At 36.7% G+C, this 14,410-nt stretch overlaps 1 protein-coding gene across 1 annotated transcript in view; it reads left to right on the top strand.

The window, feature by feature from the left end:
• SMURF2 (SMAD specific E3 ubiquitin protein ligase 2) overlaps nucleotides 1-14,410 on the top strand; it is a gene marked incomplete at its 5' end in the record, with an annotated part of 112,589 nt that overhangs the window by 80,272 nt on the left and 17,907 nt on the right. The window contains 4 exons of the mRNA XM_044921844.1: nucleotides 2,238-2,321; nucleotides 4,355-4,557; nucleotides 7,256-7,340; nucleotides 11,732-11,890. Coding sequence (XP_044777779.1) covers nucleotides 2,238-2,321; nucleotides 4,355-4,557; nucleotides 7,256-7,340; nucleotides 11,732-11,890 — 531 coding nt within the window. The remainder of the gene's footprint in view (nucleotides 1-2,237; nucleotides 2,322-4,354; nucleotides 4,558-7,255; nucleotides 7,341-11,731; nucleotides 11,891-14,410) is intronic.

The following is a 14,410-nucleotide window of genomic DNA, read 5'->3' as shown; positions in this document are numbered from 1 at the left end:
ATGTTAAAAAAAAAAAAAAAAAGATAGCAGGAGGGGAAGAATGAAGGGGGGGAATTGGAGGGGGAGACGAACCATGAGAGACGATGGACTCTGAAAAACAAACTGAGGGTTCTAGAGGGGAAGGGGGTGGGGGTATGGGTTGGCCTGGTGGTGGGTATTAAGGAGGGCACGTTCTGCATGGAGCACTGGGTGTTATGCGCAAACAATGAATCATGGAACACTACATCAAAAACTAATGATGTAATGTATGGTGATCAACACAACATAATAATAAAAAAAAGAAAATAAATAAAAATAGTTGATCTCCAAAAAAAAAAAACCACCAACTTTTTTGTTTGATTAAGTTATTCAAAACCAGGCATATAAGTGCTGAATCTTGAGACATTACTCCATTTAGAGGGATGGGATAGAGATTTGTGGAGTAAAAATTTTAACAACATAGAAACATTTATTGAGCATGTGTGTGTCAGGTACTGTTATAAGCACTTTTTGTGATACATTAACTCATTTAATTCACGTGTGTGTGATTCTGGAATTACACCGTCTGGGTTCTAATCCTTACTCTTTATAAGCTTTATGAATTAGTTTAACTTCTGTAAGCATTGGTTTAATTTACTTACAGAAGAGGATTGTGATAATAGTATATATGCCATAAATTGTGAGAATTAAATGAAATCATTCATGTAAAGCACTTAGCACAATGTTTTGCACATACTAAGTGCTTAATAAATAATTAGCTACTATTATTACTCCTGCTGCTACTGTTGTCACCCTCATTCATTTCATAGATTAAAAACAGTGGGACTCAGAGGAGTTAAGTAAACTTGCCTTGAAGGCCGCATAGTGAATGGTAGAGCTGGAACGTAGACTTAAGCCTGGATTCCAAAGCTCATACTTTTGATCACTGCTCTGTCTTTGTTTGATACTAGCGCTGACACTTTTCTGACTTTATTTTTAACTTTCAAAATATGTTTAATTAACACCAGTGAGGTATAGTTTATATACAGTAAGTTATTTAAAGTGTATAATTGGTTGAGTTTTGACTTAAATTATTTTTGATACGAAATTTTACATCCAAGCCAGGGTATTTGCTCATTTTGTTTAAAGTCTTAAAAATCGCCATAATTTAAGTCTTCACTTTAGCTCCTTGATATATATGTTCACTTTTATGGATGTGAGGTAGATTACGGTAATTTTGAATGGGACATTTAGTATGAAATAACTAATCAGTATTAAGAGATTACAACAGTGTGAGGCTTATTCTAAGCTTGCTCTACTTTAGAGTACTTTTTCTTCCCCATTTGTTTTTATATCACATCATTTAAAAATTCCAATTTGGGGGGCGCCTGGGTGGCTCAGTTGGTTAAGCAACTGCCTTCGGCTCCGATCATGGTCCTGGAGTCCCGGGATTGAGTCCCGCATCAGTCCCGCATCATCGGGCTCCCTGCTCAGCAGGGAGTCTGCGTCTCTCTGTGACCCTCCCCCCTCTCATGTGCTCTCTCTGTCTCTCTTTCTCTCATTCTCTCTCTCAAATAAAGTCTTTTAAAAAAATAAATAAAAATTCCAATTTGGTCTACATTTTATAATACAGTTGTACATGCATATAATTTATAAATTAATTGATAAACACTACATTTTGTGCTTTAATTGTTATCACAGGGCAAAAGACCTCTTAAGCATCTCTTTATTTCCTATTTTTTATGGTTTCTAAATCTCTGCCAGGGTTTTGGTGGAAATATTAACATGACTACATTTCTGTGGTCATTTACCTATATTTTTTTGTTGTTATTACATTAAAAAGTTACTGAGGAGGAAGTACCATTCTTTTAAAAAAAATAATTTGGGTAGGCTAAATGCTTTAAAAATTCTTTTATATACTTTTATGTTAATTTTAAAAATTAGGTGTGATTTTTATTTTTAGTATGGCTTTTTTTCCCTACTAAATTCTGGAGAAGTTAGTATGATTTAATTGAGTGTTGATGTTATTGAAGAATTCAGAGTTTGGCTGATGGAAAATATTAGTCACACCTCAGTGTAAATATCTTAGAAGGTTCAAAATTCCAGAAGATACATTGTACAGTTTTAAAATAAGCTGACAAAAATTCTGGTATTCTATTGGTTTTTCAGTTGTCATTCCTGATTTATAATAGCAGATGTCTTCCTGGCTCATTTATTGTACTAAAAACATTCTGTATCCACCTTCCTATTGATGCCTTATCTCTTAATTTTTATTTAAGCTGGGAAGAAAGGCGAACTGCCTCTGGAAGAATTCAGTATCTAAACCATATAACAAGAACTACGCAGTGGGAACGCCCAACACGGTAAGAACACATAAATGTCTTCCCGTGGTCTGTGCTTTTTGCCTTCTTGAATTCGTTACTTTCTGTTTATCTGTCAGCTTTACCAGATTTCCTTTCTTGGTTTATACTGCTCAAGATCAGTAGATCTTACAGCAAGTGCCAATATTATTTCCAAAAGTAATTTTCAGAAAAGATTGTTTAGTAGGTCATCCTGTTATTGTAGCTCTAGGGCCTGTGATGGTACTTAATAAATATTTATTAAATGAGTTAACTGAATAAATTGAGAAGTCATCTTATTTCTGGGACTCTTAAAAAATTTTTTTTTTGAGTCTGTTATTGAATGGCCATAACAAAATATATATACTGGATCTTTATTTGTTCAGTCATGTTGGGGTATGATTATTATTATATTGCATCCAGTAAGGTCTGTGATCAAGATAAGTACCAGATGCTCTGAGACCATATGGAGGACACCTAACTTAGAGTGGGGGGTAAGGGGATGTTAGAATCTGCAAAGGAAAACCCTGAAGGAGGAGAATTTCTGAACTAAATCTTGAAGAATGTTAGAATTTAACCAGGTAAGGGGAAGGTGATGAAAAGTATTGAGTAGTGGTAACAGCTGTCATTCAGTTCACCAAATGGTTATATGCCAATTACTATGGTCAGCATTTACACTGTAACAGTGAACAAGGCAGAAGGGCCTTCATGGAGCTTAATGTATAAAGATATGGGGATGCAAGATAATTTTCGGAAACTCCAAGGAAGTACTTTTTATTTTTTAAGTATTTTATTTATTTGGGGCACCTGGGTGGCTAAGTCAATTAAGCGCCTGCCTTCAGCTCAGGTCTAGCACGAGGTCCGGCTCCCTGCTCAGTGGGGAGCTTCTCCCTCTCTCTCTGCAGCCTCCCTGCTTATGCTCTCTCTCTTTCAGTCTCTCTCTCTCTGTCAAATACATAAATCTTAAGAAAAAAGATTTTATTTATTTATATGAGAGAGAGCGTGCACGTGCCGGGGATGGGGCTGGAGGGGCAGAGGGAGAGACATTTTCATTTTACCTGAGCATAAATGAATGTGTACTTGTCAGTGCTTTAGTGAAGTCCCATTTCGTTCTAACTCATTTAACTGATGAAACTGACCTTAATTTCCACATGTATAAAGTTGATTGTGGTTGTAAATGTTAGTTTAAAAATGAACTCTTGATTATCCTCTTATATTTTGGACGACCTGTCAGTATACTGGGAGTTCTTTGAAGAGTCACACCATCTTCTTTATTCATTCAATAAATATTTATGAGCTATTCTTATATATATTATATAATATATATATATTATATATATATATGCCAAGCACCATTCTAGGTGCAGGGGATATATATATTGGGAAACAAACTAGGTGGACTTTCTACTCTCAGTAAATATTCTAGTAAGGGAAAACAAACAAGGATGCAGATAAAAATTGCTATGCTGAGAAAGTAAGGTGATGTACTTATCAAATGCCTGGGTGATTACCTTCGAATTGAAGGTCTGGAAGGACCTCTCAGACATTTAAGCTTAAACTATGATTTGAATGACAAAAAGGGGCCCGGCCTAGGGAGAGTAGGAGAAAAAAGCATTCTGGGTGGGAGGAAGAACTCCTTTCCAGCCCTAAAGGTAAAACAGTGTTGGCAAGTTCAAGGAGCAGGAGGAATGTCAGTGTGGCAGAAGTGGAGTGGGAGAAAGGTGGGAAGTCGGGTCCGAGAGGTAGGCTGAGGCTAAGTCAAGTCTTGCTTTGTTAACTAGCGCTCACATCTACAAATATATGTGGATTTCACATAAAATGTAATTCAAATCAGTATAAAATGATTTAAATACATAATTGACAATCTGCCTGTAACATGAGTTTGTTTGGTGTTTAGAGGCGTCAAGCTTGCTTTTATTCAGAGTTTTTGAAATCATTATATTTGTATTGATCATTCCATTTTCTTGTGATTGTTCCTGCAGTACATACATTGTCCAGAGAACTCTACCTTTGATATCTGAGTTGAGTAACTTTTCTTCCCCCTTACTTTTCAATAGACCAGCATCTGAATATTCAAGTCCCGGCAGACCTCTTAGCTGCTTTGTTGATGAGAACACTCCAATTAGTGGAACAAATGGTGCAACGTGTGGACAGTCTTCAGATCCCAGGCTGGCCGAGAGGAGAGTCAGGTCACAGCGACATAGAAATTACATGAGCAGGACACATTTACATACTCCTCCAGACCTACCGGAAGGCTATGGTATGACTAGCAGAGGAAGAATAACGTGTGGCTTACTCATTTCAGCTTGCTAAGAAAGCCAGAAAATCAGCTTTAAAGAAGTTATTAATCTGGGTTTAGGGATTCTACATGAAAATAAATGTGTAAAACCTCCCAATCTGAAGTGTCTTTGAAGTGGTAGAGGACTACCTAACCAGCGGTTTGACTTGGGCTAGTCATTTAACCTCAGCCCTTTTGCTTTTTTATAATGAAATGAGATGAATGATGCCTCTCCTTGTCTCAGAGGTACTGTGAAGAGCATAGGTAACAATGCGAGGGGACTTGCAAATAGGCACTCTATAAAGGTAAGATGGTATTGTTAGTGATAATAGTAATCTGAAGTCAGACCTGCGATGTATTTTCCAGACCTACATATTTAGAAATGCCATCAGAAATATGCTTGGAAGTTATTTATATCTTTGTATTATCTATAATTTTGGATTATCTGCATGATTTGGGTTATTGTTGTAAATGATTTAGTCACCTCTGTTTGTATAAAATTATTATAATCTTATATAATTTCCTAAATTGTAGAATTTCATGTGGAAGATGACTTGAATCTTCTGTTGGATACAGAACTTTCTAAATTAATCATGACCTGTGAATACTCTCGTAGATACTAGGAACTCAGCTGTCTTCTCCTTTCTTGCCAAAAGTTAACCAAAGTAATTATATCCTTGCCCTCAAACAGCCTGTAGATAAACCATATCTGGGCTGATGGTGACACCTAATGACCAACATTGGGAATCGCCTGATCTAACTTGAGTTTTATTTTTCCTCTACAGTATGTTTTAAACGGTTCTGCAAATGCATGATTCTAGCTTTATTTTTTAAATATATTTTAACTTTTTTTTAAAAAGATTTTATTTATTTATTTGAAAGAATGAGAGAGAGAGAGCGCACATGAGAGGGGGGAGGGTCAGAGGGAGAAGCAGACTCCCTAATGAGCAGGGAGCCCGATGCGGGACTCGATTCCGGGACTCCGGGATCATGACCTGAGCCGAAGGCAGTCGCTTAACCAACTGAGCCACCCAGGCGCCCTATTTTAACTCTTTAATTAAAAATTTGTCTGGGGCGCCTGGGTGGCTCAGTTGGTTAAGCGACTGCCTTCGGCTCAGGTCATGATCCTGGAGTCCCTGGATCGAGTCCCGCATCGGGCTCCCTGCTTGGCAGGGAACCTGCTTCTCCCTCTGACCCTCCCCCCTCTCATGTGCTCTCTCTCTCTCATTCTCTCTGTCTCAAATAAATAAATTAAAAAAAAAAAAAAATTTGTCTGTTAACTATGCTGTGCTGCACAGGTTAACCTAAGTAGCACAGTGATGAGAGCATGGCCTTGGGAGACAGACAGACCTGGGCTTATACCCTGGCTCATTATTTAATTTCTCTGAGCCTCAATTTTATCTTCCATAAAATGGGGAAATTGATGATGATTTCAGGTGTTGGTTTCATGTGAAGTGTCTGACACAGTTTCTAGCATAGAAAGCACTTAGTAAACTTTGCCTGTTATTATTAACATTCAGACCTTAGAATAAAGTATTTTTTGTCATTACTCTTTAATTGAGATTATAAGGCAAGCTATTTGGAGGTGGGGGTGGTTATATTTTTACAATATTTGTGTGATTTGGATTAAAAACAAATTTTGTACAATCAAAACCTGGGAGTAAAGTGAGTACCACGGCTGGAATTATTTCAGCTGTCATCTGTCACCAATTTTAAACATTTTTATGTTTATAATTTTAAGAAGCTTAAAGTTTAAATTGACTTTATTATAGGCTTATAAGCAAATTTATACTAATAAATATTAGCAATAGTTGTATTGTTTTATATGTTGGAATTTTTCATTAGATTTTGTTTAAGGACAAGTGGTTCTGTTGCTTAAAAACACAATTAGGACTAAAAACCACCGTTGAAGAAACTTTTCCATAGATTCCTTCCCTTTTGCCCCAGCTTCCTTATTCTCTTCCCAAGGGCTGAGAGTTAATTCTGCCTTTGACCTTTTTCTCCCCAGAATGCATGCTTGTTCTCTGGTCCTCCTCTTTCTAACTTTTTATTTTTGCATTTTGTCTATTTTTGGCTATAGAGTGTCTCCCCTTTTAAAATGGCAAAAAAATTCCATCTTTTTTGCCTTTGTTTGAGTTTAAATGGTAGTCTTGAGAAAACACCTCTCTCAAGAAAAAAAACTTAAGTTTTGATATAAAATTAGGCATAATAAACAAGCATTACCAGCCTGCAAACCCTTTAAAAGTTTTTACAAGTCCTTGCAGAATCTCCCCACAGTTGGTTAGCCTCTTCCTCTGAGCTTTCTTTTGTTTCCCCTCAGGCTCCACTTTAAGACAAATAAAAGATCATTTCTTCATGTTTGTTTTGTTGAAATGTTGGTGCTGTGACAATCTCGTTTTCTCTTTTCCATAGCAACATATTTAGTATTTGAGCCACATTATAAATGTAGTTGGCGTTCAGATAGCTGGCCTCTCTAACCCTCATCACCATTTATAAGATTGTTTCCAGGAGAAAATGTATTGAGTTGAAAAAGAATGATTTATAAAGCATTTTTTGGTAATGCAATAGATTGGTAATTTGGAGCATTTAACTATTGATATAATTATCATCCTAGTGTCTATAGCTGTCTCTGATTCGGACATTCTGAATATGTTTTTATTAGTGTTTCTTAATTTTACAGAACAGAGGACAACACAGCAAGGTCAGGTGTATTTCTTACATACTCAGACTGGTGTGAGCACATGGCATGATCCAAGAGTGCCTAGGTAAGAACATATCCAAATACTTTTCACACCGATGGATACCTTTTTACCTAGGATTTCTTTGATTATTTAATCTTCAGCTTACAATGGTTTATGTAAAAGTTAGGCTCTTTGTGACAGTCATTTCAGTTGACATTTAGTAGAAAGGCTTTCCTGTTTCTCTGCAGTCTCAGCCCAGTGCCCTGCCCCCAGCCAGCCCCCAGTCCTTCTACCCTCTCGCCCTTAAGAAAAAAAAAAAAATCAGGGTGAAAACATGGGTCTTTTAGGAATTTGAAAATTAACCCGGAGAAGAACACAAAAACCTTACAAAACATACATCCCCTCCCCCCCCTTTTTTAAGGGTAATAAATTAATATTTTAATTTTTAGGCCTTTTAAAAAAGAGGTTTATTTATTTTAACCTAATGTGAGAGTATTCAATGTTTTTATGTATTCCTTAATAAAGTTTCATTTTAATATAAAAAAGAAATAACCTAATTAAATCTTATTTATTTAGGACATTTGTCACTTTTTTTTGCTTCGGCTGGTACTATCATGTGATTTTTCTCTTTTATTCCATTAATATGACATTACATTGATCAATTTTCAAATACTGAACCAGTCTTGCACCCTTGGAATAAACCTCACTTCGTCGTGGTGTCTCATGAATTAAATTTCTTTTAAGTACCAGAACTTGTACATTTAAACTGTAGGCCTTGTTGAATGCATTTACTAACCCAAATGTCGCTTTCTTTTAACTTGAAGAAGATGGAATGACATACAAATCAACTTAGTAATTTAACATAATTTTTGATACATTTTAATATCAAATAAGTTTTTCAAACACTGTTTAGCTCTTTTGAGTTACTGAACAGATGCAAAGTGTCAAGTAGTTCAGTTGAAGCTACAAAAAAGGTTGAGTTCTAAATTCTAAATCAACTTGGTATGCTGCATATATACCTTTATGAGATGAAGATACTTTATATTCTAAGTGTACCATTCTTTTCCTCCAAAAAAAAAAAAAAGACCATGGAGCATGAAGAGATCATTTTCTGCCCTAAGCTTATACTCACAGCTCTACTTGTCAAGAGTCTTGCATTTGAATCAAAAACAGATGTGACTAGCTGATCTTGGATTGCTTTGATACTCTGTATTTACAGTGGACCCTTGAACAATGCAGGGTTAGGGGCACCGACCACCCGCACAGTTGAAAATCTGTGTAACTTTTGACTCCTCCAGAACTTTGCTAATAGCCCCCTGTTGACCGTAAGCCTTACCGATAACATAAACGGTTGATTAACACATATTTTGTATGTTATATGTATTACAAATGTATTCTTACAAAAAAGTAAGCTACAGAAAAAACATTAAGGAAATCTTAAGGAAAGGAAAACACATTTATAGTTAAGTACTGTTCTGTAAAAAATCTGTATGTAAGTGGACCCACACACTTTAAACTTGTATTATTCAAGGGCCAACTGATACTTATAAATGAAGCTATTATAATGTAAATGTTTTACTTTGTGATACAGCTTAATTAGAATCTTTTGAGGGTGGCAACCAAGGAATGTGCTATCATTTTCATTATTCTATCAAGGTTGCCATTTCTGTTTCTTGATAATACAAACTGTTTAAAAAGTAGTGGGGAAGAAATTTTGTTTTATTAATAAGCTCACTGAAAAAACCTAAGGGCCTTTTAGAAACATGAGTTTTGTTAATATAAATTAGGAAAAGAAGTGTTTTGGATTCTCTTTATCGAATTGTAGGTCAATAATGAGCTTTTTATAAAATAATTTAAAATTTATATAAAACAAAAATGATTTTTTTTAAACTAAATGATTTACAATAGTGAGAAAGTTGATCTTGAGTTATCCGTTGAAAGAATAGTATGTAAACTGGCACCAGAAGTTGAAATTGAGAGAGATTTTGGGACCACCTTTGATAATGTTTCTTATTCCTAAGGAAACATGTCAGTTTTTCATTTATGAATAAAGGGTTTCTATACAGGTTTAAGAATATTTTATGTTGAGTATTGAATAATGACTTTAAAATAGTGCTCTGGATTATTTTTCCTTAGTCTCTATGTTCCAAATTGTTAATGTAAAAATGTGTATCATATCTTTTGTTTTGGAGGATCCTGTAAGTAAAGATGCCTTTTTGTATGGAGGACCTTTTGTCAAAGCAGACCATGAATACTTAGATTATATTAAAATATCATCACTGTTCAAAGACATTTATAAAATAGTGTAGCTCAGACACTTTAATTTTATAAGACATCCAGTAAACTTAGATTTATCTGAGAAGTCCCATTTTTGCCATCTTTTGCATTTCTCTTTAAAACCGTGATTAATGCCTTGTTATTCATTACATTTCACCCTGACTATGTAGTCTTGTGGTACAGATCTGTATCTTTATGGCTGTATAACATTCCATTTTTCTTTAATCTTTTCCTAATTGGGCATAAAGATTGCTTCCAGTTTTTTGCTCTTTTAACCCATTCTTTAGAACTCTCCCACATATGACTATAGATTTATAAAATTCTAAATAAAATGATATAAAACCAAATTCTGCATTATATCAAAAGAATTATTCTTTGATTTCAGTAATCGCTTTTCAATTCTAAGTTACATTTAAAAAATCCATTTAAAAAGTTACATTTAAAAAGTTACAAATTAAAAAATCTGTTCATTCTTTTTTTTTTTTTCTTTAAAGATTTTATTTATTTATTCGACAGCAAGACACAGCGAGAGAGGGAACACAAGCAGGGGGAGTGGGAGAGGGAGAAGCAGGCTTCCCGCCAAGCAGGGAGCCTGATGCGGGGCTCCATCCCAGGACCCTGGGATCATGACCTGAGCCGAAGGCAGATGCTCAACGACTGAGCCACCCAGGCGCCTCTCCATCTGTTCATTCTTAATAATCTCTCATTGATAGTTTGTCTTTGTAATTATTCCCCTCCCCCCTTTTTTTAACTTGCAAATCATAGCCGTTCTGTTTGATCTCTGACAGTATTTAGGGATCTAATTCTGTGGTTTATTGTTTCCACTCACTCTCAGTCATCATGACTTTTCTTTCTGGAGTGTGTGGTGATCTTTGGGAGTTTGATCTTTAATTGGTTGGAGTTCTGTGGACCTAAAATGGGAATTTAGGAAGTTTTCCTGAATCATTTCATCTTCCCTTTGAGTTCTCGGCTTAGTGGGGAAGTTCCAGATTTCCTTTCCCAAACTTCCTGCTGGTCTGGGGCTGAGTTTCCCAGTTAACAACTACTATCTGGCAGTCCTACCCCTCTGCCCGCCCACCTGCCTGATGCCATCAGCTCCAGCTCCAGCCACCCGGTGTGTGTGTGTGTGGGGGGGGGTTGTTTTTGTTTTGTTTTTTGTTGTTTTTTTTTAATTTGAGGAGGATTCTTGGAACTTTTTCTCTCTCCTCTTTTGAGACTAGCAGTGTATTTTCTAAGCTTTAGTTCTGTAGCAGAGTCTCTTGGACCTATAAGCAGAAGTCAAATCATTGTTTCAACAAATCTATGGGTGCTTAGATGTGTCCATCATTATGCTTCACCATGACCAAGAAGAGGTTATTTCAGGAAAATCTTTTTCTAGTTTAACTTTTAAAACATGAGATTAATCATTACAATTATCTGTTATAGTTTAAGTTTACATTAGACATGTTTTTATTTTATTCTTTAAGGTTCTGTAAATCTTTGTCTATATATAATAGTATTTTAAGAATGTGTAATACAGTAACAGTGGTCTTTGATCCATTAAAAGTCTTTTTGCCTTTTTTTTTTTTTTTTTTTACTGTAGCAGTAAGCTTTAGAGCATTTTTCCTTAGGTGTCTTAAAAAGGTTCTTCATTCACTAGCTTTATAGCTTTCAAAATTCAAAGTGGAACATTTTTCCTTTAATATATATACTGTGATTATTTTCAGGGTCTCTAAATCAATAACCTTTCCAGTGTTGCTTTGTTGGAGAGTTTAAGATTAATATGAAGCGAACATTTAGTTACACAAATTTTATGTGTAATGAAAGTAATAATTGAAGGGAAATTTTAGAAAACATTTCATTCCTTATGTCACTGACATTTGTAAAACTTTTGTCAGACAAGTATTGAAGCACAGTTTATGTTGGCAAATTTGTGATTGCTTTTATATTAATTTTAAAATCTGTATTACATTAAAGCCCAGGAATGAACTTACTAAAAATGTAGGTTATGTGATAAGTTCCTGAGCCATTGATGAATTGGGTTTTGAATATGCAAGTTTGTTAAGCCATTGGGAATTAAATATTCTAGCTGAACATCTCAGGTTTCTGAAACAATACATTTTCTCAGACTTCATGGAATTGTTCTGTGTCATTTACACTTGCCTGGCCCAGCAGGCCCAGCAATGAGGTATTTTTTTATTTTATATTTGTTTTTGCAGGGATCTTAGCAACATCAATTGTGAAGAGCTTGGTCCACTGCCTCCTGGATGGGAGATCCGTAATACTGCAACAGGCAGAGTTTATTTCGTTGACCATAACAACAGAACAACACAGTTTACAGATCCTCGACTCTCTGCTAACTTGCATTTAGTTCTAAAGTAAGTTTTTGAAACAATACATGTTAAAATGCAAGCCAGAACAAGAAAAGCCTAAAGATGCTTTTTGTAATACAATAGAATGCTCTCTTCAATTATAAATTACTTTTGTTGGATGAAATTTTATGTAAGAATATGACATGTTTTGGGCGCCTAGGTGGCTCAGTTGGTCGAGCGACTGCCTTCAGCTCAGGTCTTGGTCCTGGAGTCCCGGGATCGAGTGTCTGCTAAGCGGGGAGTCTGCTTCTCCCTCTGACCCTCCCCCCCCCTCATGCTCTATCTCATTCTCTCAAATACATAAAAAAAAAAATCTTTGAAAAAAAAAAGAATATGACCTGTTTTATTTTCATACATGAGTATTTTAAACCCCTGTGCTTAATTAGGAACCTATCCTGGAGTGTTAAGGAAAGGGTATGTACCAAAGGTGCATCATAGCACACTTGAAGAGACAAGTTGCTTTACAGGGTAGATATTTTTTATTTTTTCCGTGAGTGCATCAGAAATAGCTCCAGGATAGCTGAACCCATCCCAGAGGATTTTTTTTTTTTTAATCATCTTTATTGAAGTGTACATGACATACAATAAACTGCATATTTAAAGTGTACAATTTAAATTTTGACATATTATGCATCTATGAAACCATCACCACAATGTAAATAGTGAACATATCCATCATCCCCCCAAATTGCCTTGTGCTTCTTTGTTAAGTCCTCCTCCTGGAGGGCTACCCCCTGTATTCGTTTCCTAGGGCTGCCGTAATAAAGTATCGCACACAGGGTGGTGTAAAACAAGGAATTCGTTCTTGCACAGTTCTGGAGGCTAGACGTTTAGAATCAAGTTGTCAGCAGAGTTGGTTCCCTCAGGAGGCTCTGATGGAGAATGTTCCCTGCCCCTCTCCTAGCTTCTGGTGGTGGCTGGCAAAACTGGCTCTTTCTTGGCTTATAGACACATCATCTCTTTGTCTTCATTTTCACATGGCCTTCTGTGATCTCTTTCTACACACAAATCTTCTTACCCCAAATGTGTGGGTTTTTCCCTCAAACCTTCCAGTTCTCCAGATCTCGGGATACCAACTGAGTGTGCAACGATTGAATTCAGGTCTGACACTACCTGCAGTCAGCATCAGATCCCACAGGTTAAGGGCTCTACTAGGGCTCAGTCTCACAAGAGCATCACCACTTCAGAAGCCAATCCCAAGTACCAAGTCATCTGTACTACTTTTTTTTTTTTTTTTAAGATTTTATTTATTTATTTGACAGAGAGAGACACAGAGAGAGAGGGAACACAAGCAGGGGGAGTGGGAGAGGGAGAAGCAGGCTTCCCGCGGAGCAGGGAGCCTGATGTGGGGCTCGATCCCAGGACCCTGAGATTATGACTTGAGCCGAAGGCAGACGCTTAACCGACTGAGCCACCCAGGCGCCCCAAGTCATCTGTACTTCTTATTGACTGGCTGTAAATTGGGGAGTTCCCATGACTCCCTCTTTGGGTTCAGTAGTTTGCTAGAATGGTTCACAGAACTCAAGGAAATACTTTATTTGCCATTACATTTATTATAAAGGATACAACTCAGGAACAGCCAAATGGAAGAGGTGCACAGGGCAAGGTGTGGGGATGGGGGAACTTAGAGCTCCCAGGCCCTCTCCAGGTGCTTCACCCTCCCAGTGCCTCAGTGTATTCTCCAGCCTGGAAGCTCTCTGCACACCGTCATCTGGAGGTTTTTATGGAGATGTCATACATAGGCATGATCAATTATTAACTCAAACTCCAATTCTCTCCCCTCCTCAGAGGTTGGGAGGATGGGGCTGGAAGTTCCAGGCTTCTAATCAGGCTTTGGTTTTTCTAGCAACCAGGTCCCATCCTGAAGATATCTAGGGCCCCACCAGTAGTCACCTCATTAAAACTAAAAATGCTCCTATACCCAGGAAATTCTAAGGGATTTAGGAGCTCCTGTCAAACCGGAGGCAAAGACCAAATATTAGAACAAAGGACACTCCTATCATATCTGTCACTCCAGAAACTGCAAGGATTTTAGGAATTCTGTGTCAGGAACTGGGACAAATGCCAAGGTTTATTTCTTATTCTACACCTTTTTGTATGTCTGGATCCGAATTTCCCTCTTTTTATAAGGATACCAGTTTATTGCATTTAGGGCAGTATGACCTCCTCTTAGTACATCTGCAAAGACTCTATTTCTAAATAAGGTCACATTCACAGGTACCAAGGGTTAGGACTTCAACACATCTCTTTGGACACAATTCAGTCCAAAACACACTCCATCTTCAGCTAACCACGGATCTGCTTTCTGTCACTATATATTAGTTGATATTTTCTAGAGTATATTAAATGCATTCCTGCAGTATGTGGTCTTTTTTTTTTTACCCAGCGTAATTATTTGAGATTCATCTCTCTTGTGTGTATAGTTCATTTATTTTCTTTGCTGTTGGTATTCCATTATATGGATATACTACAATTTATTTATCCGTTTACCTGTTGATGGACATTTGGATTATTCCCAGTTTTTGG

The sequence above is a fragment of the Neomonachus schauinslandi genome, chromosome 15 (genome assembly GCF_002201575.2).
Source record: "Neomonachus schauinslandi chromosome 15, ASM220157v2, whole genome shotgun sequence".
Lineage (NCBI taxonomy): Eukaryota > Metazoa > Chordata > Mammalia > Carnivora > Phocidae > Neomonachus > Neomonachus schauinslandi.
The sequence above is the reverse complement of the archived record's forward strand: the minus strand, read 5'-3'. Positions and strand labels throughout refer to the sequence as shown.